The sequence below is a fragment of the Onychostruthus taczanowskii genome, unplaced genomic scaffold, assembly GCF_017590055.1.
Source record: "Onychostruthus taczanowskii isolate IOZ18803 unplaced genomic scaffold, ASM1759005v1 scaffold253, whole genome shotgun sequence".
Lineage (NCBI taxonomy): Eukaryota > Metazoa > Chordata > Aves > Passeriformes > Passeridae > Onychostruthus > Onychostruthus taczanowskii.
Window position 1 is genome coordinate 78,814 of NW_024499830.1, and position 25,765 is coordinate 104,578.

Consider the following 25,765-nt stretch of genomic DNA (forward strand, 5'->3'; position numbering starts at 1 on the left):
GTTGTACCAGTTGTCAGGGTCTGGATTGAAGGCACTTGAGGTGGTATTTCACATTTGGACTCAAGTGTTTATTTTTATCAGTAAAACAGTCTCACAACCACGAGTCCGGCAGCTTTTCATTAGAAGGCACAAAACGGCCAACAATCTCTTGTTCCAAGGACTTTGAAGACTAAACTATCCAATTAAGAACTGACACCTGGATTATTTCCCCTTTTAACCCAATAACTGATCCCAAAGAGCCCTCAATGCGGACTTTTCTGCCCAATTACAAAATGCCACCCAAACCCATGAAGAAGGAGGAAGAAGCAGCATGAAGAAGAAATCCAGGATGACACCCTGTGCCCTCCACTTCCATCCACAACATACTAAAAATCCCAGACCCTAAATTTCTCACCAAGTGATACACTACTCTCTATAATCTATTTCAGACTTTTGTGGATTCTGGTCTATCTTGAAGTCTAGGGAACTTTCTCCAGGAGTGAGGGTCAAAGTCAGTGCTCCCCTGGGAGCCAGAGCACCCCAGAGCAGACAGAGAAATATTACCTGTGCCCTGGGCTTCCACAGGGGAGGCCTGGGACTAGGATACAGCCAGACTCTTGTAATTTCCTTCTCCTGATGCCTTGTGAAGGCTGACCTAGAACAGAGGCTAGATGGAGCTAAAGAATAAAGTAAGGATTTGTTAGGAGATCTCAGTAGATCCACCTTGGGCAGCACAAGAGCCCAGGCAGGCATACACCCAAGATGAACCCAAGATAGTTACAAAAATGGATGACCAGTCATGGGGTGTCACACTTCTATAAGTATTGAATTTGCATGGGCCCTTGTGGCAGGGAGGAATGATGAATCTGACTCCATGTTCTCAGAAGGCTAATTTATTACTTTATAATACTATATTATATTAAAGAATAATATACTATACTATACTAAAGAATACAGAAGGGATACTTACTGAACGCTAAAAAGGTAATAATGAAAAAGGTAATAATGAAAACTCTTGACTCTTTCCAGAGTCTCGACACAGCTTGGCCCTGATTGACCATTGAGTCAAAACAACTCACATGAAACCAATGAAACAATGTCCAAACACATTCCACATGAGCAAAACAGAGGAGAAGCAAATGAGATAGTAATTGTTTTCCTTTTTCTCTGAGACTTCTCAGTTTCCCAGAAGAAAAATCCTGGGCGAAGGGATTTTTTGGAGAATGTGAATGCCACGTGTAAGTTTTGATCCATCAGCATATTGGAGCTAATTGCCCAATTAGAGCTTTAGCCCGTGAAGTCCCATCCTTCTTGTTTTTCTCTCATCAGTCCACCATCGTTTGTGCTCTTGGGCCTGAGAATTAGATCATTTGTCCTTGGGTGCCCAGCTAGAGAAGGAATTGTTCTATCTCCCTACTCTGTGAAGATAGCTCACCATCCCATCATATGAAGCCCAAACCCACACACTACAGCAGAATAGAATCTGAAAAATACACAAGCTAAAACCTGAGGCACCACTGCTGTGGCAGAATCCAGTCACTTTTAAGTGTGCCTCTTGCCGTGGCTGTGGAGACTCTGTCACCAGGGAACAGAAAAGGGCAGGTCCCCACCAACAGGAATAAACTGCCAAATGAGGGATGTGGCTAATCCAGGCCCTTTTCAGGGCATTTAGAGCTGTGGTCACTCCAAGGAGTGTTCCCTCAGCTGAACTTGGCTCAGAAACAAGGAGACTCTTCTGTGTTTCCAGGAAATATGCATTGAAAAGGCTCCAGGAGAGAAGCTGGGCATCAGCATCCGGGGTGGAGCCAAGGGCCATGCTGGCAATCCGTTTGATCCCACTGATGAAGGCATCTTCATCTCCAAGGTACCAGAGCACCACCTCTGCAGGCACTGCCAGGGAGAAGGGTGAACCCTGGGGAGCTGCTGGAATGTGCTCTCAGCTTTCACTGGTGCATCAGTTCTGGAGATTCTCCCTCCAGCAAAGGAGACAAGTCTTTGTCCTTGCATATTTCCTCCTCTACAGCAGCTTCACAGTTTCTTATTTTATTTCCTGCTTGCCTTTATTTTGCTTTGTGTTTCTTCTCTTGTGTTTTTTTCTGTAATGCATACCCACACATCTTTCCTTGTACCCACATTCCTGTTGGTCCCCCTGTGCCTGTCCCTTCCTGCCCACTTAGACATGCAAGCTCTTTCCTCCTTCCATGGAAAGCATCAGGAATTCCTAACCTTTTCTCCTGTGCCGTGCACTATCTGTGTTGCTTTTTTAGATGGTTGCTTGTGTCACACAAAATTCTCACATCAGTTTTCCTCCAGAAATTACACGTTTTATTGTTCAACTTGTGCTTATGCTTATCAGTTTTTGCTCCTCCCAACCCTTTCCAAAAAGTTTTTATTGCTTCTTCGTCACTGGCAGCAGAGCACAGCAATAAGTGGTGTCATTTTGGTCTTGCTGCTGACAAAGAGGACTCTGGCTGTTCACTTTATTGTCACTGATTCCCTCTTTTAGCTGGTTTTTTTTTTGGGGTAGAAACTGATGTGAGTTATCCTCATGGCTGAAGACACTCCATAATTGGCAGTCAGCCCTGATAATTGATAATTGGTTGCTGCTAAGGCAAGGGAACATTCAGCATTTGTTGTTATGTGGCTGTAACTGTTTTATCTGAGTTCTAAAAATAAATTCCCTCTTTCAGAATGAGAGTTGCATGTTCACCTGGAACATTTGTAAGAGCAGGAAAAGAAAACCTGGGATTATTCTAACTGACAGTTATTTTGAGTAGTTTGGTCTGGTTTTCTCTCCTGCACCATTACAGGATTTGGGGGTGGGAGGTTCACAGTTTAGCCATGGCACAGAGTTAGTTTACCCCATCTCCCCTCCCTGTTTTCCCAACACTTGTTTTAGCCTGCAGAGAACCAAAATCCTGAACTTCCCTGCTCTCCCTTGAGCTGTGTTACTCCCCTGAGCCTTTCTTATCTGTCCTGTCTGGAGGGGTTTTCCTGCCTCTGATTTTCCCTGGATATTTTTGGTAACCAGGAGACAAAGTGGTGCTTTTCCTTTTCTTCCTCTTTGCATGTCTGATCCCTGCCTCCTTCCTCCTTAGTTTGTCTTCATTTACATGTCTGTTGCGTCTCTCTCCCACCACAAAATGATTTCTCTTTCCGTGAGATGCATTATGACAGCTTTTCCTTCTCACCCAGTTCTTTCCTTGGGATAACAGTTTTCAAATTCGCATTCTTTTATCTCACACAAAAGATTCTTCCACACCCTCCGCCAGCCTGTACAGGTTCTTCCTGTTCTGCCCTCTCCATAGCATTGGAGACTGTTCCCCTGCCTTGCAGCTGCGGGCTGTTGCCCCCGTTCCCTGTGTGTGCCGTCCCCAGGCTCTCGCGTCTCCTCTGAGCTCCGGTGGCCCTTGGTGTGTTGCAGGTGAGCTCCTCGGGGGCCGCTGCCCGGGACGGCCGCCTGCAGGTGGGGATGCGGATCCTGGAGGTGAACCACCAGAGCCTGCTGGGCATGACGCACACCGAGGCCGTGCAGGTGCTGCGCGCCGTGGGCGACGCGCTGCTCGTGCTGGTGTGCGACGGCTTCGACCCCAAGGCTGCTGCTGCCATCGAGGTGAGCCTGCAGGGCCGGCCCTGGGGCCACCGCAGTGCCCCACGTGGAGCCCAGCCAGGCTGGCACCAGCTGTAGCACTGTGGGGTTTAGATGGTGGAGGAATGGGCAGTTTCTGGAATGAATTCTGTGGCTTCCACCAGGTGTGATTTGCTGTTTGCTCTGCACATGTCCCCAGGAATCACTGATTTGCTGTTTGCTCTGCAGATGTCCCCAGGAATCACTGATTTGCTGTTTGCTCTGCAGATGTCCCCAGGAATCATTGCCAACCCTTTTGCTGCTGGCATTGGGCGCAAGAACAGCCTGGAGAGCATCTCCTCCATCGACCGGGATTTGAGCCCCGAGGAGTTGGAGATCCTGCAGAAGGTGGGTGGAGGTGTGCCGGAGCTGGGAGCACCTGGCAGAGTGGAAGCAGTCTCTGGAAGTCTCTAGTGTCTCCCTTGGTGCATGCAGCCTGCAGTGTGCTGTGCAGTGGGCACGGCCTGGGGTCAGCATGGCCCAGCACGTGGATCAGGAACATGCTAGGATGGACTGTGACACCTTTGTGAGGTCCTGGATGCTGCAGGTGTGGAGAGAGCACGGGGTGAGGTGGCTCTAACTCTGCTCTCTCCTAGGAGATGGAAATGGTGAGAGAAGCCACTCAGTGGGAGAGAGAAGAAATGGAGAAAGTGGTGAGAGATTGTTTGTGTAGCAGAATGTGTTTGTGGCAGTGGCTCTGCTGAGCCTGTGAGTCCCAAGGAAGGTGTCACAGGTTATCTGTTCTCCACTGTAGTGCCACGGGGAGCTCTGGATCTCTGCCCCGTTGGCAGTGCCACCTGGAGCTCTGGATCTCTGCCCTGGTGTCAGTGCCATGGCAGTTCTGGATCTCTGCTCCACTGTAGTGCCATCGGGAGCTCTGGATCTCTGCCCCATTGGCAGTGCCACGGGGAGCTCTGGATCTCTGCCCTGGTGTCAGTGCCATGGCAGTTCTGGATCTCTGCCCTGTTGGCAGTGCCATGGGGAGCTCCAGAGCTCTGCCCTGTTGTCAGTGCCATGGCAGTTCTGCATCCCTCCCCTGTTGGCAGTGCCATGGCAGTTCTGCATCCCTCCCCTGTTGGCAGTGCCATGGGGTGGAGCCCTGGGCATTCCCTGTCTGTAGTGCCCTGCTCTGTTGCCCTGGCTGCTCTTAGGCTTTGCTGCACCTCCCCGTGTACCTCTCTGGTGATGTTCCTGTGACATTCACAAAGACCACCCTTGTTACTTGCTGGTACCCACTGGCCAAGCTGCAGCTTCCTGAAAAATGGCCACTGAGCTTGGAAGTCCCAAGTTTAATCAAATTTCTCCAGCACCCTGTGACTGACAGAGGTTTTGTGAGCAAAGATGAGAACACAGTGCTCCAAGCTGCCCTGAGTGGAGAAGTGATGCTGTTGGTCAGTCACAGCTTTGGGCTTCTCAGTTCACATGGTCATTTCTCTGCTTTGCTGTGAGAGTTTTGTGTCTCTGCCCACTGGCTCAGCGTTGCACAGAAAGAGAATTTCACAGAAGGGGAATTTCACAGAAATGGATCAGCAGACTCAAGCCTCTTGAGGATGTAGAGTTTCCAGTCAGCCCTCTTAAAACAGTAATTTATCCAGTCAGAGTCACTGGAAGAAGAGAGAAAATGGAATTCTTCAGTGTTGTCAGTGGGGAATCTGCTCTCCTGGCAGAGGTGTGTGATAGAGTTTCCAGTCAGCCCTCTTAAAATTTATCCAGTCAGAGTCGCTGGAAGAAGAGAGAAAATGGAATTCTTCAGTGTTGTCAGTGGGGAATCTGCTCTCCTGGCAGAGGTGTGTGTACATTTTTCAGGTGTTTGTCAGGTTTCAGGTTCAGATACACCTGAAGTTTCCCTGGGCTCTCTCTCTGCAGCTGCAGTTCCTGAGCTTGTTCACATTTGCTGCCCCACAAGAGCGGGGTGAGGTTGGCAGTTCTGGGTGGAAGTGGATTGACCTTACACAATGATCTTGGGCCTGATCCAGTTGGAGACATCCCTCATTGCAGGGGTTGGGCAGGATGGCCCTGGAAGGTCTCTTCGCACCCAAACCATCCTGACTAATTTGGGTAGGAGGGGCCTCACCCAGAGCAAAGGCAGTTCAGATCAGATTTAGGTTTTTTCCTGTAAAGTGTCTCATTCCTTGCCTGGGAAGGAACTCAGTGTGGTTGGATGTGGTTTCAGCAAACCTGATTTCATTGTGTTTCTGTCTGAGCAAGGGATATTCCTGCCAGTTTTAATGTGGGCAGTACATGGATTTGAATATGGATATATGGATTCAAATATGTTCCAGGAGAGTTCAGGTACTGTGGGTCAGTATCAGAATTTCTAACACCTGTGAATATAGCAAGTGTGGCCCCAAATGATGCTGCTGGGTCTAAGCAAGTACCATTTGTCCAGGCTCAGGTAGAGAAAGACTTAGCCAGAATTTATACTGAGATTACTTAAAAATACTTGGGTCAAAATAAACCCAGAGAAACCCTATGATTGTTGAAGTAGCCTTGGCCATATCTCATTTTAAAAAAAGCTGATATATTTTAGTGCCCCTTCCCCTGGTGTGCCAGGAGGAGGCAGCAATGGTTGCTCCAGGCTCCCTGGACCTCCTGGGATCCTGAGGCCCCTGAGCAAATACATGTTTTTCTGCTGGGCCTTTTAAACCTTGAATCTGGGATTATGTCTCTAAAACTGGTTTTGATGATTAAATTTGTCCCAGTGATGGAGCCAGCACTCCGTGGTGGCCGTTGGAATACTGAAGGAAGTTCCTGTCCCAGTGCCAGATCCTTGGTAATTTCTGTCACCACTTTTGAGATGTTTTTCTCAGTGTTTCATGTTCGTTCTTGCACAAGAGAATAGAGACCAAGCGTGTCTCTAGCCCACAGCAAGCTGTGAACTGGATAACTGGGAGGAATTATGCCTCTGCTCTACTCGTGGTAAAGTTTTCAAACCTGTTCACTGCTGATACCTCTTGCCTCCAGTTCTCTGATAATCCAGTTTCTAGTAGAAGTGTCAGTTACTCTGAGTCTCTGTGGACTGATCCCTGGTGTTCTCTCCTTTCTCTGTGGCTGTAGTTATTTTTCTAGTCTTAATCCAGCTATTGTCAGAGATGGATTTGGAGCAGAATTTGGAGCAGAATCTGGAGCTATTGTCAGAGATTGATTTGGGGCAGAATTTGGTACTACAAATTTGTGGGAATTTGGGGCCACAGCTCCATCTGGGCTGACTGGTGCTCCTGTCACTGCTCAGAATGTGACCTCAGAGAAGAGTCACACACCACATTAGTGTCACCTGGAACCCTCACCCTACAGAGGACTCTTGGTCAAAACAAGCATAACCAGATTCAGATAAACCTTACCTTGAACATCCCTCAATATCCTTTTGGGAGCTGTGATCCTCCAGAGCATTAGTGACTTCTCAGGCTGCTTTCCCTTGCTTGGAGCTCACGGGGTGATGTGGGACAGTGGGAATCTGTAGTGCATGGAACCTGTTAAAGAGCAGGGCCCACGTGCTCAGCAGAATTTTCAGTTGATCCCTCTGAGCTGCCTTTCACCTCCCAGTCTCCCAGGGTCAGGACTTCTGGACCATCTGGTTCCTGCTTGGGGAGAGAGCTGAGAGGGTTCCATGGACAAGAGAAGGATGCTGCTGTGCTGTCCCCAGGCTGGCTCTGCCCAGAGCTGCCACGTGACAAGTCACAGAAATATCAGTGCCCAGAATCAGTCCTTAGGACAAGTCCTGCACTTTCCCTTCCTCTTGCAGCCTGGAGCAGTCCCATGGCTGGGGCTTTTGGGATTAGTCACTGGTCACTGTCTAAAGCCCCTGCAGTGCTGAGTGACAGCTGGTGCTGAGCTGACCTCGTGCCAGGACCTTTCTGTCCCTTTGTATGTATTTCATTCTGTATGTGGTGCTATAAGCCAGCCAGGCCTGTGCTCTGTGGATTTGTTTTTCCATTCCCTCCCAGCCTGTCCTGTCTGTGCTCCATCAAGGTGTCTCTTCCAGCAGTGAGCAAACTCCTCCTCTCCCTTGCTGTGGTTGTGCTTGGGGGCACAGTAGCTCTCTCTCTTTCCCCAGGATTGTCTCTGCTGAGGATCTCGGGGACACCTGCTCTCCCTCTCACCTGTGGCACCCAGATGTTCTTGTTCTGTCCCTGTCCTTTCCTCGGGGACACCTGCTCTCCCTCTCACCTGTGGCACCCAGATGTTCTTGTTCTATCCCTGTCCTTTCCTCGGGGACACCTGCTCTCCCTTTCACCTGTGGCGGGGACACCTGCTCTCCCCCTCACCTGTGGCACCCAGATGTTCTTGTTCTGTCCCTGTCCTTTCCTCGGGAACACCTGCTCTCCCTCTCACCTGTGGCACCCAGATGTTCTTGTTCTATCCCTGTCCTTTCCTCGGGGACACCTGCTCTCCCTCTCCCCTGTGGCACCCAGATGTTCTTGTTCTATCCCTGTCCTTTCCTCTGGCAGTAACAGTGCCCAGTTCCAGCTCCTCCTTCCCCAGTGCCAGTGTTGGTGCTGGGTTTCTGCTGCCCCTTTCCTGGTGCAGGCACTGCCCCAGTGTCCCCTCAGCAGTGCTGCCCAGCTCGTTTGACCTCTGTGCCTCTCTCTTGTCTCCCTGCTCTGGCTCTGTCTGTCCCACGGAAGGAGCGGATGCGTAGGGAGCGGGAGGCAGCCACGCAGCAGCTTGAGGAGGAAGCAGAGGTGAGCAGCACAGGGGAAGGGCTGGAGAGCCCAGAAAAGGGCTACAGCTAGACAGGAAGGCTGGAGAAGTCCCCAGAAAGAGTTTGTTCCCCAAAGCTTTGTGTTCTTCACTCCCTCCCCTAAGAGGATGTGGCTTTGGGGATTAGAGATCAGAAATGAAGAAATGTGTAAGGGATTGAGGAAAACAGGGGCTGGGTTAGAAACCTTGGCTTCTCTTTGGGGTTAGAAAGGCAGTATGTGGGAGACAAAATAGAAAGTGAGTGTGAGTTGAGGTTGGAATAAGGAACTGTAGGGGAATTGCAGACTTAAATTCTTACACATGTCCAGGTCCCGTCATTCCAGGTGCTGTTGGAGCAAACAGGTGGGTATGGCATGCTCTCTGCTCCATCGGGAGGTGGGCATGGGGCAGGAGGAGTGCAGGGGTCTGAGCAGCAGTGGGTGCCCAGGGGTGCACAGTGACATGTTCTCTGTGGGGTTTCTCAAGCCTGGCTCCTGCCACGAGTTCACGTGGTTGTGTTTTGAGCAATTCCAGCTCTTTTTCCAGATAGTGGGAACTCTGATGAGTTTGGAGATAAGACCTGGCTTATTACTGGGGTGGTTCCCTTTTCAGTGCTCTTTCTCATTGATTCAGTTGGCTTTGGGCCTGACCTGTTCCTGGTTTTTTTACCCTCTCCAGAACATCCCCAGTGAACCCCTGCGCCTGGACTACCGGACCCTGGCAGCGCTGCCCAGCAGTGGCCTGCAGAGAGGCAACCGTGCTGTGAGTGGGGGTCCTGGGGGTTCTGGGGGGCTCTGGAGGGGTGATTCCCAACAGGGGAGGCACTGAGGGGCTGTGGAGGTGGGGGTCCCTGCAGGGGAGGCACTGTGAGGGGCTGTGGAGGTCCCTGCAGGGAAGACCACGGTCCTTCCATCACCTGCCCTCCACCTGTGCCATGCTGTGGGAGGTGACAAAGGAAATCTGGGCAGCAGAGCTGTGGGGGGCTCAGGCACTGAACCAGGAGCTGCAAAGGAAGATGGGAATAAGAAAATGAGGAGAACAAGAGCCAAGCGGCTTTGCCTTTTGGGAAGGGAAGTGGCAAAGTTGGAGAAGTTGCAAAAAGCAGAGTACAAGGCAGAAGGAACAGCCTGGTGGGAGAGAAGGGGATGTGAGTGGGGGCATGCAGGGATCTGTTGTGGAAGGAAGAGGCTCCAGAGAGCTGCCAAGGAGGGAGAGAAAGATCCTTCCCAACACAGTGACAGCAGTGTTGTGTGCACAGCTCAGTTGTGAATCCATTAAGGGATGGTGTTCAGGAAAGGGGAGGGATGGGGGTGATGAAACTGAAAGTATTAAAAATAAAAGAAGTTTAAGGCCAGGTTGGACAGTGCTTGGAGCCATCCGTTCAGTGGAAGTGTCTACCCCTGGTGCTCTAGTGGAAATTTTCCTGACCATGGCAGAGGGTGGGACTGGCTGGTCTCAGGGTCCCTTCCAGCCCAAGCTGCCCTGAGGCTCTGTTAAAGCCAAGCTTCCCCCAGGCCTGCAGAAGGGATGTGTCTGTGGTTGTGTCATGGCTGAGCCCTGTGGCTCATGTATCCTGACTCCTGCTCTGGATATTCCTGTCCTGTGCCCTGCCTGGCAGTCCCTCACTTGTAGTGGCCAAGAGAAATTCCAGATTTCACAAACTTCACAGATTACAGACTTACCTCTCTCCTGTTGTTTGAAATCTCACCTCTCCATCTTTTCTTTCTTTTACCTTTCCTGTAACACACCCATTCTTCTGGGTTTCTGCCTGCTCCTTCACACATCCTCAGTCTTCCTCCTTTCCCCCTGTTGCAGCAAGATCTCCCTTTGCTGTCATCATCCCATTCTGCATTCCCATTCTGGGGTTTCAGGAGCATCTTTTATCCTTCCTGTCTCCATCTCATTCCATGCCAACAGGTCTTCTCTCCTGTTCTCTTTCCTCTTACTCCAGGCCTTACTCCAGTAACAGCTCTGCTTTGGCTCCAGCTCTGCCTCCTTTTCTTCCCACACTTCCCAGCTGTGGGTTTTTCCCTCTTGCTGTTCACACAACAAAGCAGTATCAGGAAAAGGTTTATTTTTAGCACCTCTGAGTGTAACTCAGGAGCTGGAAGAGGGGAGAGCCAGCCCCAGGCAGCAGCTGGGGCAGGACAGCTCGGTGTGGTGCAGAGCAGAGCAGCTCTGGGGCTGTGCCTGGCAGGGTTGTCAGCCTGGGAACGCCAGGCACGGGAATGTGGGGCCGTGGGTGCTTCTATAAATGTCCCATTGCAGGGAGGGCCCCAGGGGTGCCTGTGCTGGTCCAGCTGTCACCAGCCCTGTCTTTGCTCTGGTTGGAAAAGTACATCTGCCTGGATCCTGGGGAAGGGAGGGTCTGGTGGTCCTTCAGGAGCTGCCCTGGCCTGCTAGGTGGCCACTGGAACACCCAGCCAGGGTCAGTGCAGCCAGTGGAGGAGCAGGCGGGTCCGTGGCAGGCTATCTGTCTCTGGACAGCCTCCTCCAGGTGCTCTTGCCCTGTTCCCATCGTGGCTTCCTCCTTCTTCCTGTCTCCAGGCCAGTTCTCCCCACAGCTGTTCTCCTCTGAACAGCGGCTGGGTGTCTTTTACTGCTGCATAGCTCCCTGTGAGGGAGCTGTAGGGAACTGTTCCTGTCCTCCCCGTGCCACACGAGGATCTGTAGGGAGCTGCTCTTGCTGTGGAGCAGGAGGAGGTGCAGGTCCATCTGTGCACTGTGGAGCAAGAGGTGTAGATCATCCACTGACCACTGCAGCTATGGGTGGAGCTGGTCAGGAGGATTCCCCCAGAGCAGCCACCAGAGAAGGGAGCACTGGCTGTCTGTCCTGGATCCACCTGTGTTGCTGCATCTGGGGCCCTTGTGAGCAGGATTTAACAAAGGCTGACGAGATGGCCATTCTCTTTGTCCACTCTTGTAAGCTTCTTTTACCTTTCCTGTATCACACCCATTCTTCTGGGATTCTGCCTGCTCCTTCACACATCCTCAGTCTTCCTCCTTTCCCCCTGTTGCAGCAAGATCTCCCTTTGCTGTCATCATCCCATTCTGCATTCCCATTCTGGGGTTTCAGGAGCATCTTTTATCCTTCCTGTCTCCATCTCATTCCATGCCAACAGGTCTTCTCTCCTGTTCTCTTTCCTCTTACTCCAGGCCTTACTCCAGTAACAGCTCTGCTTTGGCTCCAGCTCTGCCTCCTTTTCTTCCCACACTTCCCAGCTTTGGGTTTTTCCCTCTTGCTGTTCACACAACAAAGCAGTATCAGGAAAAGGTTTATTTTTAGCACCTCTGAGTGTAACTCAGGAGCTGGAAGAGGGGAGAGCCAGCCCCAGGCAGCAGCTGGGGCAGGACAGAGCAGTGGTGCAGAGCAGAGCAGCTCTGGGGCTGTGCCTGGCAGGGTTGTCAGCCTGGGAACGCCAGGCACGGGAATGTGGGGCCGTGGGTGCTTCTATAAATGTCCCATTGCAGGGAGGGCCCCAGGGGTGCCTGTGCTGGTCCAGCTGTCACCAGCCCTGTCTTTGCTCTGGTTGGAAAAGTACATCTGCCTGGATCCTGGGGAAGGGAGGGTCTGGTGGTCCTTCAGGAGCTGCCCTGGCCTGCTAGGTGGCCACTGGAACACCCAGCCAGGGTCAGTGCAGCCAGTGGAGGAGCAGGCGGGTCCGTGGCAGGCTATCTGTCTCTGGACAGCCTCCTCCAGGTGCTCTTGCCCTGTTCCCATCGTGGCTTCCTCCTTCTTCCTGTCTCCAGGCCAGTTCTCCCCACAGGTGTTCTCCTCTGAACAGCGACTGGGTGTCTTTTACTGCTGCATAGCTCCCTGTGAGGGAGCTGTAGGGAACTGTTCCTGTCCTCCCCGTGCCACACGAGGATCTGTAGGGAGCTGCTCTTGCTGTGGAGCAGGAGGAGGTGCAGGTCCATCTGTGCACTGTGGAGCAGGAGGTGTAGATCATCCACTGACCACTGCAGCTATGGGTGGAGCTGGTCAGGAGGATTCCCCCAGAGCAGCCACCAGAGAAGGGAGCACTGGCTGTCTGTCCTGGATCCACCTGTGTTGCTGCATCTGGGGCCCTTGTGAGCAGGATTTAACAAAGGCTGACGAGATGGCCATTCTCTTTGTCCACTCTTGTAAGCCAAACTGAAAATTCCCATTGGAAGCAGCATGGGAATGCTTGTTTGGAGGATGCTCTTTGGCCATGCAGTGCACTGCAGCCTCTGGAGAGAAGCTGTGGATGCCCCTGGATCCCTGGAAGTGTCCAAGGCCAGGTTGGGTGGGACTTGGAGCAGCCTGGTTCAGTGGAAGGTGTCCCTGGAGGATGGAACAATATGAGCTTTCATGTCTCTTCCCACCCAAACCATCCTGGGATTCTGTGACTCTCTGACATTTCCCTTACAGAAGTCAAAGAGCTGCTAGTCTCTGTCTTCTGCATTGAACAGGAATGAAAGGCACACCCCTGAGGGACTGATCACAGCAAAACCATCAAAGTCTAGTTTTGCTTTCTGGGCTATGAGAGATGGAGAAGACTTGGCATGTCTCAGTATCAGGTCACCATGATTAGTTAATTAGCAGCCTGTACTTTCTCTTCTGAATCTATTTCTCTTCAGTTTCTTGCCACTGATTCCTTTTTTTCACTTGTTCACAGATTTAAGATTGGATTTCTTTCAGTGCCAGGGAGGATGCAGGGTAGCACGTGTCTGCTCTGTCTGCGAGCTGGGAAAGCTCGCTGCATTGCCCAAATTCTTGCTTACCCAAAATAGAAATTGTGGCTTGTCTGACAGGAATAGCCCTGGTGAGGTTGGGGAGGAGGAATCCCCCACCAGGACGTGCTGCAGCAGGAGCTGGAGCTTACAGGGAGTCCAGCTGGGCCCAGGAACAAAACAGGGGCTGAGGCTGCCCGCTGACCATCAGGCATGATGGCACCTGGGAGAAAAGGGGCTAAAAGTAGGGTTTTACACTGAAAAATCACACACAGCAGAATATCCCAGGGTAGCACAGGCTTCACTGGTGAGGAAACACGATATGAGCCAGGGCTCTGCCCACCACAGAGGTTGGGTTGGGGGTTAGGGGAGGGCCTCTGAAATTCCTGAGCCTCCCAGCTGCCATTGTAGTCACCAGCCCACCCCTGAGAGCTATTTTGGTGACCACTGCCATGACACAGGAGCTGAAGAATTTGCTCTGAGCAGGAGAGGTCTTTCTGCTCCCTGGAGGCACTTGGATGGAAGCTTTGGTCTTTGCTCTCTGGCTGTCCCTGCTCCCCTGAGGAAGGCTCTGGCTGGGGTAACAAACTCTCTTCTGTGGCATTAAGGGGAGGTCAGGGCTTCGCTGGGGCTGTGTGCACTGAGCCTGACAGAGCTGGGGCTGCCTCAGTCCTGCCATCAGCAGGAGCCACCCAAAGGGTCTGTGCTCACTGAGCTCTGGTGTTTGGGGTGTGCTGTGAGCCTTAAAGCATGTTCACCTGAGCAGGTGTGGTGGGAGTGCACGGGGGTGTGGTGTGACTCTGTGGCAGTGTTGGGGTGACAGCAGAGGCTGGGCCATGGATCGTGGGCTCAGTGAAGTGGGGTTGAACTGGAGGATCTCCAGAGGTGCCTTCCAACCCCAGCAGTTCTGAGACTCTGTGTGCTGAGGTGAGGGGGGGAGCATGTGCTGGTACAGGTGTTGGAGGTGGGTTTGGCTGGGCAGCAGCTGCAGGAAGGTGTGTGAGTGAGAGGAGTGCAGCCTGTCAGCTCCCTGGGCTGCGTGTGCACAGCAGGCTCCTCTCCCGGGAGTGGCACTGAGGGTCACAGATCGGTGGCAGAGCAGGAGAGAGGGTCGGGATGCTGTGCGGGCCTTAGCACTGGAATTCTCTCCCCTGTCCTTCAGCAGCTGCTCTGTATTTTCTCCCTCCTCTTCTTTGCTCTGTTCTTCTCATTTCTCTCCGATCCTTCTGTTTCCTCTCAGCCTGTTGAGTGCTCTAAGCCCAGCTGCAGCATGGAGGGTGACACTGCCGTGCTGTCCCCGCGGGTGTGGCACGGCCGGGACGCGTCCCCGGAGCCGGCAGCGGGCACGGCCGGGCCCCCTCAGCTCCCCGTGCCTCCCCAGCAGCACACGAGTGGGGCACAGCAGCCCCAGGGAGACCAGCAGGACCCCGAGGGGTGTCCCTTGTCCCAGGAGCAGCTGCCAGAGACGCCAGAGTGCTTGATCGACTCGCAGCCCATCCCCTTCAGTGAGAACCCCTTTGTGGTGGCCAACCGCAGGGGCAAGGCCACGGGCACGGCTGGCCTGGGGGGGCCTCCCCTGGGCTATGGCAGGGAGGGCGTGCTGAAGACCAGCCTGTACTCCAAGGCAAGCAGCGTGTGGTGTGTGGCATGCACTGACACAGCCCGGGCCACTGCACCCTACTAAACCCTGGCACCGGGCAGCACGGCGCCCGAGGGCCGGTCCCCTCCCCGTGTGCCCCCACCCCGTGCCACGTGCAGGCCAGCGGTCCCCAGGGTCACTGTGTCATCCTCTGGCCACTAACACATGCTGGTGCTGGGGACAGGACAGCATCTGTGACCTCTCTGCTGTCCCTCGGGGTCTGGCTGGGAGCAGGGGCGTCCCTGCCTGCCCGGCTGGCGGCGGGCAGCTGGCAGCGCTGGTAGGGATCAGTGCTGGTGCCACATTTCTGTCCCTGGCCCTGAGCACAGCATTTCTCTGGATGGTGGAAACATCTGGAAAACATCTGGAAAACACAGTAGATCCGCAGCCTAGGTGCTGCTCCTCCCAGGTGACACCATTCAGTAGATCAAGACTTGGGAATTCCAAGGGAGAATTTAGCTTTCTGTTCTGGGAAATCTGTATTTGACATCCCTGCTGTTGCACAGGGAACCCGTGGTGGAGCAGTGACTGGACCCAAAGATAGCACCCTCCAGATGAACACTACATGTTCTCCCCTTCTTCCTTTTAAAGCCTTCTGGGGGTCTGAAAATCAATGCAGCCCCACATAAGCAGCCCCATACATAGCAGATCAACTAACCAGTCAACAAACCCAGTCCTCAGCTGTAGTGATCTTGGAGGTGGTTCAGTTCCTTGCTAGGAATTTCTCAGGTGTGTAGCCAGGTGAGCTTAGAGCACTCTCCCCTTCTTCCTTTTAAAGCCTTTTGGGAGGTTTGAAAATCAATGCAGCCCCACATACACAGCAGATCAACTAACCAGTCAACAAACCCAGTCCTCAGCTGTAGTGATCTTGGAGGTGGTTCAGTTCCTTGCTAGGAATTTCTCAGGTGTGTAGCCAGGTGAGCTTAGAGCAAGGTATCTAAAATCTGTGCTCCAGTATAAACCTCAGGTCACTTCAGGCTTGGTGTGTCAAAATACTGACTTGATTCATCTGGCTGTGGTATTAGTGACTGAGAGCTGTAGGTTTGCCTAAATAGTTCCCTAAATCCCAAATGACCTGTCTCTACCTTAAGGCATTAGAAATCCTTGTGAAAGGTGCTGCTGGTGCTGCAGTCGGGGTGCAGGTGGTTCCTGGGATGCTGCTCTCTAGGACACTGCTCTCTGCAGTGCAGGTGTTCCTGGACACTGCTCTCTGCAGTACAGGTGTTCCTGGACACTGCTCTCTGCAGTGCAGGTGTTCCTGGACACTGTTTTCTGCAGTGCAGGTGTTCTCTAGGACACTGCTCTCTGCAGTGCAGGTGTTGCTGGACACTGCTCTCTGCAGTGCAGGTGTTCCTGGGCACTGTTTTCTGCAGTGCAGGTGTTCCTGGACACTGCTCTCTGCAGTGCAGGTGTTGCTGGACACTGCTCTCTGCAGTGCAGGTGTTCCTGGACACTGCTCTCTGCAGTGCAGGTGTTCCTGGACACTGTTCTCTGCAGTGCAGGTGTTCCTGGACACTGTTTTCTGCAGTGCAGGTGTTCTCTAGGACACTGCTGTCTGCAGTGCAGGTGTTCCTGGACACTGCTCTCTGCAGTGCAGGTGTTCCTGGACACTGTTCTCTGCAGTGCAGGTGTTCCTGGACACTGTTTTCTGCAGTGCAGGTGTTCTCTAGGACACTGCTGTCTGCAGTGCAGGTGTTCCTGGACACTGCTCTCTGCAGTGCAGGTGTTCCTGGACACTGTTCTCTGCAGTGCAGGTGTTCCTGGACACTGTTTTCTGCAGTGCAGGTGTTCTCTAGGACACTGTTCTCTGCAGTGCAGGTGTTCCTGGACACTGCTCTCTTTTCAGCTGCTGGGGCAGGCTGCTAGCAGCTGAGCCTTGGTGCCAGAGGTTGCTCTGGGAGCCAGGAGAGCCCTGCAGCCAGGAATGGCTTTTTCTGCTCAGTGCCAGAGGTTGCTCTGGGAGCCTGGAGAGCCCTGCAGCCAGGAATGGCTTTTTCTGCTCAGTGCCAGAGGTTGCTCTGGGAGCCTGGAGAGCCCTGCAGCCAGGAATGGCTTTCTTTGCTCAGTGTCTGTGCACAGGAGGTTTGCCTGGAGCGTGACCCTGCCTGTGAGGGCTGTGGGAGTCAGGGAGGAGGATTCCCGGGACGTGCAGAGGCTGTAACCTGATCCAGCTGGCCTCGCAGGGTGCTGGGATGTGATCCCGGTGTTTAACGTCATTCCCTCACTGTTCCTGGCGCTTTTTTGGCATGTGCCAGCTGCTGCTGGGCCCTGCTAGCCTTGCTCCCTGGATGTGCAGGGTGTCCCATGCCCCTGGGCTGTCCAGACCCACTCCTACTGTGGAGTAACACTCGAGCTTCGTCCTCAGCTTTGTCTTCTCTCTTTCAGGCTCCTGTGGGCGAGTCTGGGACCGGAAATTCCAGGCGTGAATCCCCCTATTCTCCCAGTAATCCGCAGGTGAGACTGCCCCCAGGACAGGTGATGTGGGAAGGGAAGGGAAGGGAGGCGCTTCCAGGTGTAAAGGACAGAGGTAGCTGAGGGCAATTCCCATCCTGGAGTGAGCCTGTCAGGGTCAGGGGATCCATCACAGCCGGCAAGCAGAGAGCAAGAGAGCAACTCCCTCCTTCAGAGTGTCCCAGAGAGCCAGAAGGGTAATTAGCTGGTCAGAAATGAGCTCTGAGGGGTAGCTTAATTGCAGGGTGATGAGGAGGGGCTACAACTTCTAGTTGTGAGTTTTTTGGGAATGGTCTTTTTGGACCAGTGCTTTGTACAGAGATTCTTTAATTCTGGCAGCTGGCGTGTGGTAAGAAATGGAGGAGTCAGGATTTGGGTCTGCAAAGCAGGGCTGCCCAGGCCTGCAGAGGATGCCTGGTTCTCTGTGTGAGCCTGCAGAGCTGCTGGGCAGGAGGTGGAAGGTCCTGCCTCCTGCAGCCAGCTCTGGGTGACCCTGTCCTCAGGGAGTGATTTGCTGCAGCTCCTTGCTAGAGGCTTTCCCTCTGCCATGGGAAGTATCTTTGTTTTTGTAACTTCTGATGATTTTTTTCTTTATAAACATTACCTCTTATTCCTTGACATTTGTATTCCTTATTTATCTCTGAAGTTTTCAATATCAGAGTCTTTGATCCCCCTGTCCGTCCCATGGCAGGAGGTGTCACAGCTCAGTTGAGCCTTTTGAAGTTAAATGAACTTAAAGAGATTTTTAAATTTTCCCTTTACAGTCATTGCCCATTACTGAGTTTTATACGGGGGGCTGGAGTGAATTGCCAGTTGTTCTTTGTTCTCTGTCCTTGGTGAGTTTGGGTCTGTTGATTCCTTTTGGAGTCCAGCTGTCCTCCAGCTGCTCTCCCCACAGCTCTGGCACTTCCCTGCCCTTCAGTGAACCATTTCAGCTCCTGGAGCTGGACAGGAGCTCTGGAGGTGGACAGAGTCCCCTGGGGGTGAGGTGGCTGCTGGGACAGGCTGAGGACACAGTCCGGACCTGCAGGAAGCAGCAGGAGCAGCACTTGAGTCCAGCCTCTGTTCCTTCTCAGCCTGTCCCACATCTCCCTCAGTTTTGGATCATTTAGAATTGAGTGTTCATTAGGAACCCAGCATAATTAGAAGATAGTGTTACAGCTGATCTATTCCAATGTACTTTGTTCCAGCTGTGTTTCCTTATTTACATTTTTGACAGCAGCTGTATTTTTTGTAAGTTTTCCTTTTATCACAAGTGCCAATTTTCTTTATTTCTTTGAGACTGGTTTTCACAGAATCCCAGGATGGTTTGGGTGGGAAGGGACCTTCAAGACAATTTCATTCCAGCCCCCTGCCATGGGCAGGGTCTCCTTTCCCTGTCCCAGGCTGCTCCAATCCCCATCCAGCCTGGCCTTGGACACTTCCAGGGATCCAGAGGCAGCCACAGCTTCTCTGGGCACCCTGTGCCATGGCCTCCCAACCCTTGAAGGAAAAAATTTCCTCCCAAAATCTCATCCTTCCCTGCCTCTGTCAGTGGGAAGCCATTCCCCCCTGTCCTGTCCCTCCAGGCCCTTGCCCAAGGTCTCTCCCCAGCTGTCCTGGAGTACTTTAGGACACTAGAAGGGGCTCTAAGGGCTCCCTGCAGCCTTCTCTTCTCCAGCCTGAGCAGTCCCAGATCTCTCCTGTTCTAGGGATTCAGGAGTCTTGACTTTCAGGTTGTTGCTGCAGAGCAGAAGTTCCAAGGAATTTTGTCTCTTACTCGCTGGCTCCATCTATTTTTAATGTTAATTCTTTGGTTCCAACATCTTGTACTCCAGCCAGAATTGATTGGCTGATTTCAGAGAATTCCTTGAGGGAAATGGAATCCTATATCCCGAGCAGGAATGGTTGAGGGTCGAGCAGGCGCTGTGAGGGTCGAGCAGAATCTGTGAGGGCCGAGCAGGCACGGTGAGGGTCGAGCAGGCATGGAGAGGGTCGAGCAGGCACCATGAGGGTCGAGCAGGCACTGAGAGGGTCGAGCAGGCATGGAGAGGGTTGAGCAGGCACGGTGAGGGTTGAGCAGGCACCGTGAGGGTTGAGCAGGCGCTGTGGGGGTTGAGCAGGCATGGTGAGGGTCGAGCAGGTGCTGTGAGGGTTTGGCAGGCACAGTGAGGATCAAGCAGGCACCGTGAGGGTTGAGCAGGCATGGAGAGGGTTGAGCAAGCACAGTGATGGTCGAGCAGGCACCATGAGGGTCGAGCAGGCACTGTGAGGGTCGAGCAGGCACGGTGAGGGGGGGAAGGTTGAGCAGGCACGGTGACGGTCAAGCGCTGTGAGGGTTGAGCAGGCACGGTGAGGGTCGAGCAGGCGCTGTGAGGGTCGAGCAGGCACCGTGAGGGTCGAGCAGGCACTCTGAGGGTCGAGCAAGCGCCATGAGGGTCGAGCAAGCGCCGTGAGGGTCAAGCAGGTGCTGTGAGGGTCGAGCAGGCACAGTGAGGGTTGAGCAGGCACGGTGAGGGGGTGAAGGTTGAGCAGGCACGGTGACGGTCAAGCGCTGTGAGGGTTGAGCAGGCACAGTGAGGGTCGGGCAGGCGCCATGAGGGTTGAGCAGGAGCTGTGAGGGTCGAGCAGGCGCTTTGAGGGCCGAGCAGGCACGGTGAGGGTCGAGCAGGCACGGTGAGGGTCGAGCAGGCACGGTGAGGGTCGAGCAGGCACGGTGAGGGTCAAGCAGGCACGGTGAGGGTCGAGCAGGCATGATGAGGGTCGAACAGGCACAGTGAGGGTTGAGCAGGCACGGTGAGGGTCATGCAGGCACAGTGAGGGTTGAGCAGGCACCGTGAGGCTCATGCAAGCACGGTGAGGGTCATGCAGGCATGGTGAGGGTCGTGCCTGGCCTGAGCTCTGCACGGGGGTGGGGGAGGCAGGAGGTGTCTGTGCTGGGTCTCCTGTGTGTGCCAGTCAGTGCAGGGGGCTTCCCCCGTGCTGCTGCAGCCTCTCTGCTGCTCTCCTGTGGAAAACCCAGTGTCTCCATTTTCTCTCCCGTTCTCTCCCTGCTGCTGCCCCTCCCTCCAGGTGCCCTCAGCCCCCCGGGCCCCTCACCTGGCCGGCAGGGAGACACGCTTTGTAAGTGCTGCTCGTGGTGTGCGGTGTGCGCTCTGCTCGCTGCCGCTGCTGCGCTGCCCTGTGCTGCCCTGCGCTGCCCCACGGGGCCACAGGGGATCCCACAGGGGCTCGGGATCCCCACGGGGGCCCAGCATCCCCAGGGGGACCCCACAGGACCTGCCATCCCCACGGGATCCCCACGGGGACCTGCCATCCCCACGGGATCCCCATGGGGTCCTGGCATCCCCAGGGGGGCCCCACTGGGGACCCAGCATCCCCACGGGGGCCTGACATCCCCACAGGGGCTCCACGGGGCCCTGGCATCTCCATGGGATCCCGGCATCCCCACAGGGTCCTGGCATCCCTATGGGGGCCTGGCATCCCCACGGGGACCTGGCATCCCCACAGGGGCTCCACGGAGTCCTGGCATCCCCATGGAGCTCAGCATCCCCACGGGGTCCTGGCATCCCCATGGAGGCTCAGCATCCCCACGGGGTCCTGGCGTCCCCTGGGGCTCCCCAGGGGAGCAGCACCCCAGTGGCACCCGAGGCACGAGGGGCTGCTCCCTGTCAGCTGCTGCTGTGGTGGCACCTGCCAGTGCTTGGGGAGGAGCTGCGGGGGGACGGCTTTGCTCGGGCTGGGGCAAGTGTGCAGGGTGGGGATGGGCCCAGGGAATGTGCCCAGGAGCAGGGGATATGCCCAGGGACCAGGGGGTGGTGAGCAGGAGACAGGAGCAGGGACTGTGACCACGGGCCAGGATCTAGAGATGTGCCCAGGGACCAGAGGCAGGGGCTGTGCCCGTGGGCCAGGACTGTCCCAGAGCTGGGCTCAGAGTCTGGAGATGTGCAGAGAGCTGTGAGGGCCTCCTCACAGAGCACAGGGGCTGGGAGAGGCTCGTGCAGGTGGGCTCTGGCCTGTCCTCACTTGAAGAAGGAGGTGCTGTGGAACCTGGAGCTCCCCACACAAGGTGGGCCGTGGGGCAGGGGTAAACTAAAGGCTTTCAGACTCCAGATTTACCCCTGTATTTCTGTCTGCAGGCTTCCATTAACTTCATTACATCGCAGGATGACAGTAAATCAGTGAGTACAGCTGCCCTGAGACCTGACTGCGCTGTCCCTGTGCATCCCCCAGCACATGGAGCTTGTTTCTTCCTCCTCTTGGCTCCTGTTCTGTCTCCTCCAGTCCTCCACTATGCCTCGAGTTTGTACAAATGCATCAGGTCTTAAATATGGTCTGTCTGAAAACCCAGCCTAACAGTTGTTGCAGCTTTTTTTGGTGTTTCCCCTCGCAGCTTCCCGTCCTGCAGGTTTTGCTGGCTTACCCAGTTCCTGCTGCCACTCTCTCCAGTTGCAGGTGCTCTGCTCACTTTCACACAATGTCCAGCAGTGATGGTGACATCTAGGAGAAGTTTTAGCCTCTCACTTCTGCTCCAGTGTAACTGCATTTCTCATCAGAGCTCTGACTCAGTCTGGTTCACTTCCATCCACAGCTTCTGCCAATTCCCATTCCTGGCTGATGTTTCCCTCCTTCCATCCCTGGTGCTCACATTTTCTGAGCTTGGTCACACCTACCATACCCTGCCAACCCTTGTAGCTGCTGCTGGTATGGCAGGTGCTTCCTTTTGTCCTGGCCTTCTCTGCAGTCCGCTGGTGCTGTGTAACCCTTCCTTGGCTGAGTCTCCTTTGGTGTTGGCTCCAGGAGCTCTCCCTGCCAGTCCTGCAGCTGCAGCAGGCAGCACAGCTGAGGAGAGAAGTGGGGGTGCATGGATTTGCATGGATTTATTCACCTGCATGGCAGACACCTCACTGCCCTAACTGCTCGTTTCTCTTCTCTTTCTCCCCCGTTGTCCTCCTCTGCCTTCCCCACGCTGTCCTGGGCCCTGGCACGAGCAGACCAAGCCTGGCGTCATTCAGCCTCTCTCCCGCGTGCGACCGAGCGCTGCTGTGGCACACAGGGCCGAGGAGGGGGACAGCCCCAACCCCTTCCAGCAGCCCCAGCCCTGCTTCAGGACCCACAGCTCTGTAAGTGGCCAGGCTTCCCTCCCAGAGCCTTGTGGCTGCCCCGGGGGCTGCAGTGTCGTGTCATGGGGCAGGAACCCTCCCAGAGGTGGCTCTGGTTTAGTGACCACGTGCCTGGTCACCCTGGTTTGGTGACCATGTGCCTGGTCACCCTGGTTTGTGACCATGTGCCTGGTCACTCTGGTTTAGTGACCACGTGCCTGGTCACCCTGGTTTGTGACCACGTGCCTGGTCACCCTGGTTTGTGACCATGTGCCTGGTCACCCTGGTTTGGTGACCACGTGCCTGGTCACTCTGTTTTGGTGACCACATGCCTGGGCTGAGGCTGGTGCTGGCCGTGTCCAGTCTGGGCTCCCTGAGAGGGACCCACACTCCTCACCGGCAGGGCCAGGTCAGTGCATCCCTCCTATTTCTCCCCAGCTGCCCCATGTCTCCATGGCCCTGTCCCAGGAGTCAGCACTGCTGAAGGATTTGTGGCCAAAGTCCCCAGAGCAGATACAGGTTTAGAGCCATATTTGTGAGGTGTTGAGTTCTGTGGAGACATAAATCTTACAGAACCTGGGTTCTGGCACCTTGGAACAAAAGCTGATGCCATCCTGCTGATGGGCTTTATGGTATGCAAATGATTGGTTTTGAAAGGTTCGTGTTCCTGGGGCTGTTGGTTGATGGGGGAGAAGAATACAGGTCTTTTTGTCTTTGTCATGAGGGAAGACCTGTGTCCCTTCAGTATAAAAGTGGAAGGTGTCCCTGCCCATGACAGGGGGAGGGACTGGATGGGCTTTCAGTCCCTTCCCACACAAACCATGCTGGGTGAGATTCCATGAATCCAGCCCTTCTCTCCCTGCTGGAGCTGGTACAGTGTGGTACCAAAGCAGAGACCTGATTTGCAGGCAGACAGCTGTACAGAGTGCATGGAACTGGGCATGGTTCACATTTCACAGGCTCTCCTGATCTCACTGTGCTGTCCTTTAGCCCATGCAGGAGCATCATCAGACAGCATTGCTTAGCCCTAGTCCAGGACTAAGGAAAGCCAGAAGGCCTGGAGCTAGATTAGTGCAGCTGGAGGGATGAGCAGCTCAAGGGGATTTACTTTCCAGGAGAAGGAGGTGCCATTGCACCCCACCCCTGCCATTTCTGTGATGCTTTGAGCAGGTCCCCCCAGTGCTGCAGGAGGGCTCACAGGGAAGGTGGGTGAGGAAGGGACCAGCAAAGACAGTGACAAGCACTAGGAAGGTCCCCCCTCAGACCTTGTCAGATGTTTCCCAGTAAGTAATTCTGCAAAGGAAAAATTTGAGATCAAGGGCAGATCTTCCCATCACAGATCCTTGGATCAGATCCTGGAATCACAGGGTGCTTTGGGTTGGGAGGGACCTTAAAGACAGGGACACCTTCCACTGGCGGGACCCTAAATAGAAGTCAATGTGTAGCTGTCCTGTTCCAGCCCAAAAACCCTGATTCAGGTAGGCACTTGCTGGTTGAATTGGGTGGAAAGCCTCAAGGACCGGGACAGCAATTTGCCCTTGGCCAGAGGATCTGTCACAGCATTCCCATCAGGTCAGTGAAGATCTGTGCCACCAAAAGTGCCATTCCTTCACTGTCCATGGAACAGAACGGGCTGCTGTGTACAGTGTGTGTGCAGTGTCTGCTCCTGGTGGTCCTGCCCAGGGCTCAGCAGCACCCTTCCAAGGCTTACAGATTCCTGACGTGTTCCCTGACCTATTCCTTCCCCGATCCCCCTCACCAGGCTCTGCAGCCAAGCCTTGGATGTGTTTCCCCACGTGGGTTTTCCCCCTCTGTGCTCACCTTTGCTCCTGTCTGTCCCGCAGCCAAAGCCGTCGCCGCCGTCGCCACCCTCCCCTGACGAGGTGCCCATCAACGTCAAGCAGGCCTACAAGACCTTTGCAGCAGTGCCCCTGTCCCAGCCCCTGCTGGGGACACAGGTAACCCAGCTGCTGGGGACACCAGCCAGGGCTCAGCAGGGGGGGATGTGTGCCCTCCAGGGACAGCTGCTGCACAGCAGGGACCCAGCCAGGTCCTGTGGGAGCTGCAGTGGGTTGGTGATGAGATGTTCATCCTGGGAGGGTCCTGTCTATGCCAGGTCCTGTTGGAGTGTGTTGGTGATGGGATGTTCATCCTGGCAGGTCCTGTCTGTGCCAGGTCCTGTTGGAGTGTGTTGGTGATGCAGGTGTTCATCCTGGCAGGTCCTGTCTGTGCCAGGTCCTGTTGGAGTGTGTTGGTGATGCAGGTGTTCATCCTGGCAGGTCCTGTCTGTGCCAGGTCCTGTTGGAGTGTGTTGGTGATGGGATGTTCATCCTGGCAGGGTCCTGTCTGTGTCAGGTCCTGGAAGCTCATGGAATCTCACACATTGTTGTTCTCCCCAGACACTGGGATACTGATGTACAACCATGCAAAGGAATTCTGAAATTCCAGACACCAGGGCCAGGCTAAACCTGTGCTGAGATATTTTTAATAGATTTTGATCTTCGTTGGGACTTATCCTTTTCCCTGCCATCTAGCTGAATCCTGGAACAGTCCAGGCTAGCTAAAGCCTTGGAGGTCATTGCCTCAGTTCTCCCTACAAAACAGGGCAGCCTTTGGTGCTGGAATCCTGGAATCCTAGAATCCTGGAACATCCCCAGCTGGAAGGGACCCACAAGGATCATCAGGTCCAGCTCAGGACACCCCCAGGACTTCCACCATGGGCCTAAGAGCATTGGTCAAATGTCTCCAGAGTTGTAGGAGGTTGCTTAGGCAGATCCACTCAAGTTCTGAATTCTGAATTAATTTTTGGAGTGTTTGTATAAAGCCAGAGATCATCTCCTTGCTCTCTTTTAGTGGGTCATTTCAGTTTGTCTAATGATAAAACTTCTTGCTTTTCCATGACTAGTTTGCAGTTCTCAGTTTGCCCCTGTGGATTCCTGGTTAACAGATGGATTTTGTGAATCAGTTTCTTCCCCCTGTAGTTCTGTTCATTCAATATTCTGTTATGCATGCCAGTAAATACAGGTTTTTTTCTTTCTGATGGCATCTCTGCTTCTATAAAGTAAATTTTGGTTTTGCCTTTGATGTAAGCAAAGTGTGAGTGGCTCTTGCCAGCTGCTGTGAACCCCCTCCAGCCCTAGCTCAGCCCCTGCTCCTGTTTGGTGCCTGTTTCCCGTGATTTTCAGTGTCTCCCTTTCAGGTTCTGTTTAACCCTCAGTTTAACATAAATACTCATTCCTGACCATTGCTAAACATTGTTAAATCTGTGCAAATTCTGGGACATTTTGGGGACCTGTGTCAGCTCGCCTGGCCTTGGGGCACATGACTGGAAACTTCCCTTTTAGAACATGCTTATTTCTCTCTGTTCTTAGGAATTGTCTGGTCAGAGCAGCACAGAAAACACCAAACTGGCCTCGGAGGTGAGTGCTGGGGCTGGGGAGGGTGGGAACCATGGGGTGTGGATGGGGAGATGGGGTCACGGTGTGGGAGGGCTGGGGAGGAGGAGGAGGAGGAGACAATGGGGCAGATGGCAGAGCAAGGGATGGGGTGGCATGGGGAGGGTGCCCATGGGCAGTGCTGTGCCTGGGGGGCAGAGCTGTGCCTGGGGGGCAG

The 25,765-nt window shown here is 54.0% G+C and overlaps 1 protein-coding gene across 34 annotated transcripts in view; it reads left to right on the forward strand.

The window, feature by feature from the left end:
• The window catches only part of SCRIB (scribble planar cell polarity protein), a 99,069-nt gene that overhangs the window by 54,809 nt on the left and 18,495 nt on the right, over positions 1 to 25,765 (forward strand). For 15 of the 34 annotated variants that reach the window (XM_041407096.1, XM_041407102.1, XM_041407110.1 and 12 more), the window contains 13 exons: positions 1,727 to 1,843; positions 3,404 to 3,592; positions 3,797 to 3,955; positions 4,204 to 4,260; positions 8,233 to 8,289; positions 8,966 to 9,049; positions 14,223 to 14,606; positions 17,007 to 17,075; positions 20,124 to 20,174; positions 21,191 to 21,232; positions 22,046 to 22,174; positions 23,998 to 24,111; positions 25,525 to 25,572. In XM_041407096.1, the coding sequence (XP_041263030.1) occupies positions 1,727 to 1,843; positions 3,404 to 3,592; positions 3,797 to 3,955; positions 4,204 to 4,260; positions 8,233 to 8,289; positions 8,966 to 9,049; positions 14,223 to 14,606; positions 17,007 to 17,075; positions 20,124 to 20,174; positions 21,191 to 21,232; positions 22,046 to 22,174; positions 23,998 to 24,111; positions 25,525 to 25,572 (1,500 nt within the window). The remainder of the gene's footprint in view (positions 1 to 1,726; positions 1,844 to 3,403; positions 3,593 to 3,796; positions 3,956 to 4,203; positions 4,261 to 8,232; positions 8,290 to 8,965; positions 9,050 to 14,222; positions 14,607 to 17,006; positions 17,076 to 20,123; positions 20,175 to 21,190; positions 21,233 to 22,045; positions 22,175 to 23,997; positions 24,112 to 25,524; positions 25,573 to 25,765) is intronic. The other 19 variants (XM_041407097.1, XM_041407133.1, XM_041407131.1 and 16 more) reach the window with 17 other exon arrangements.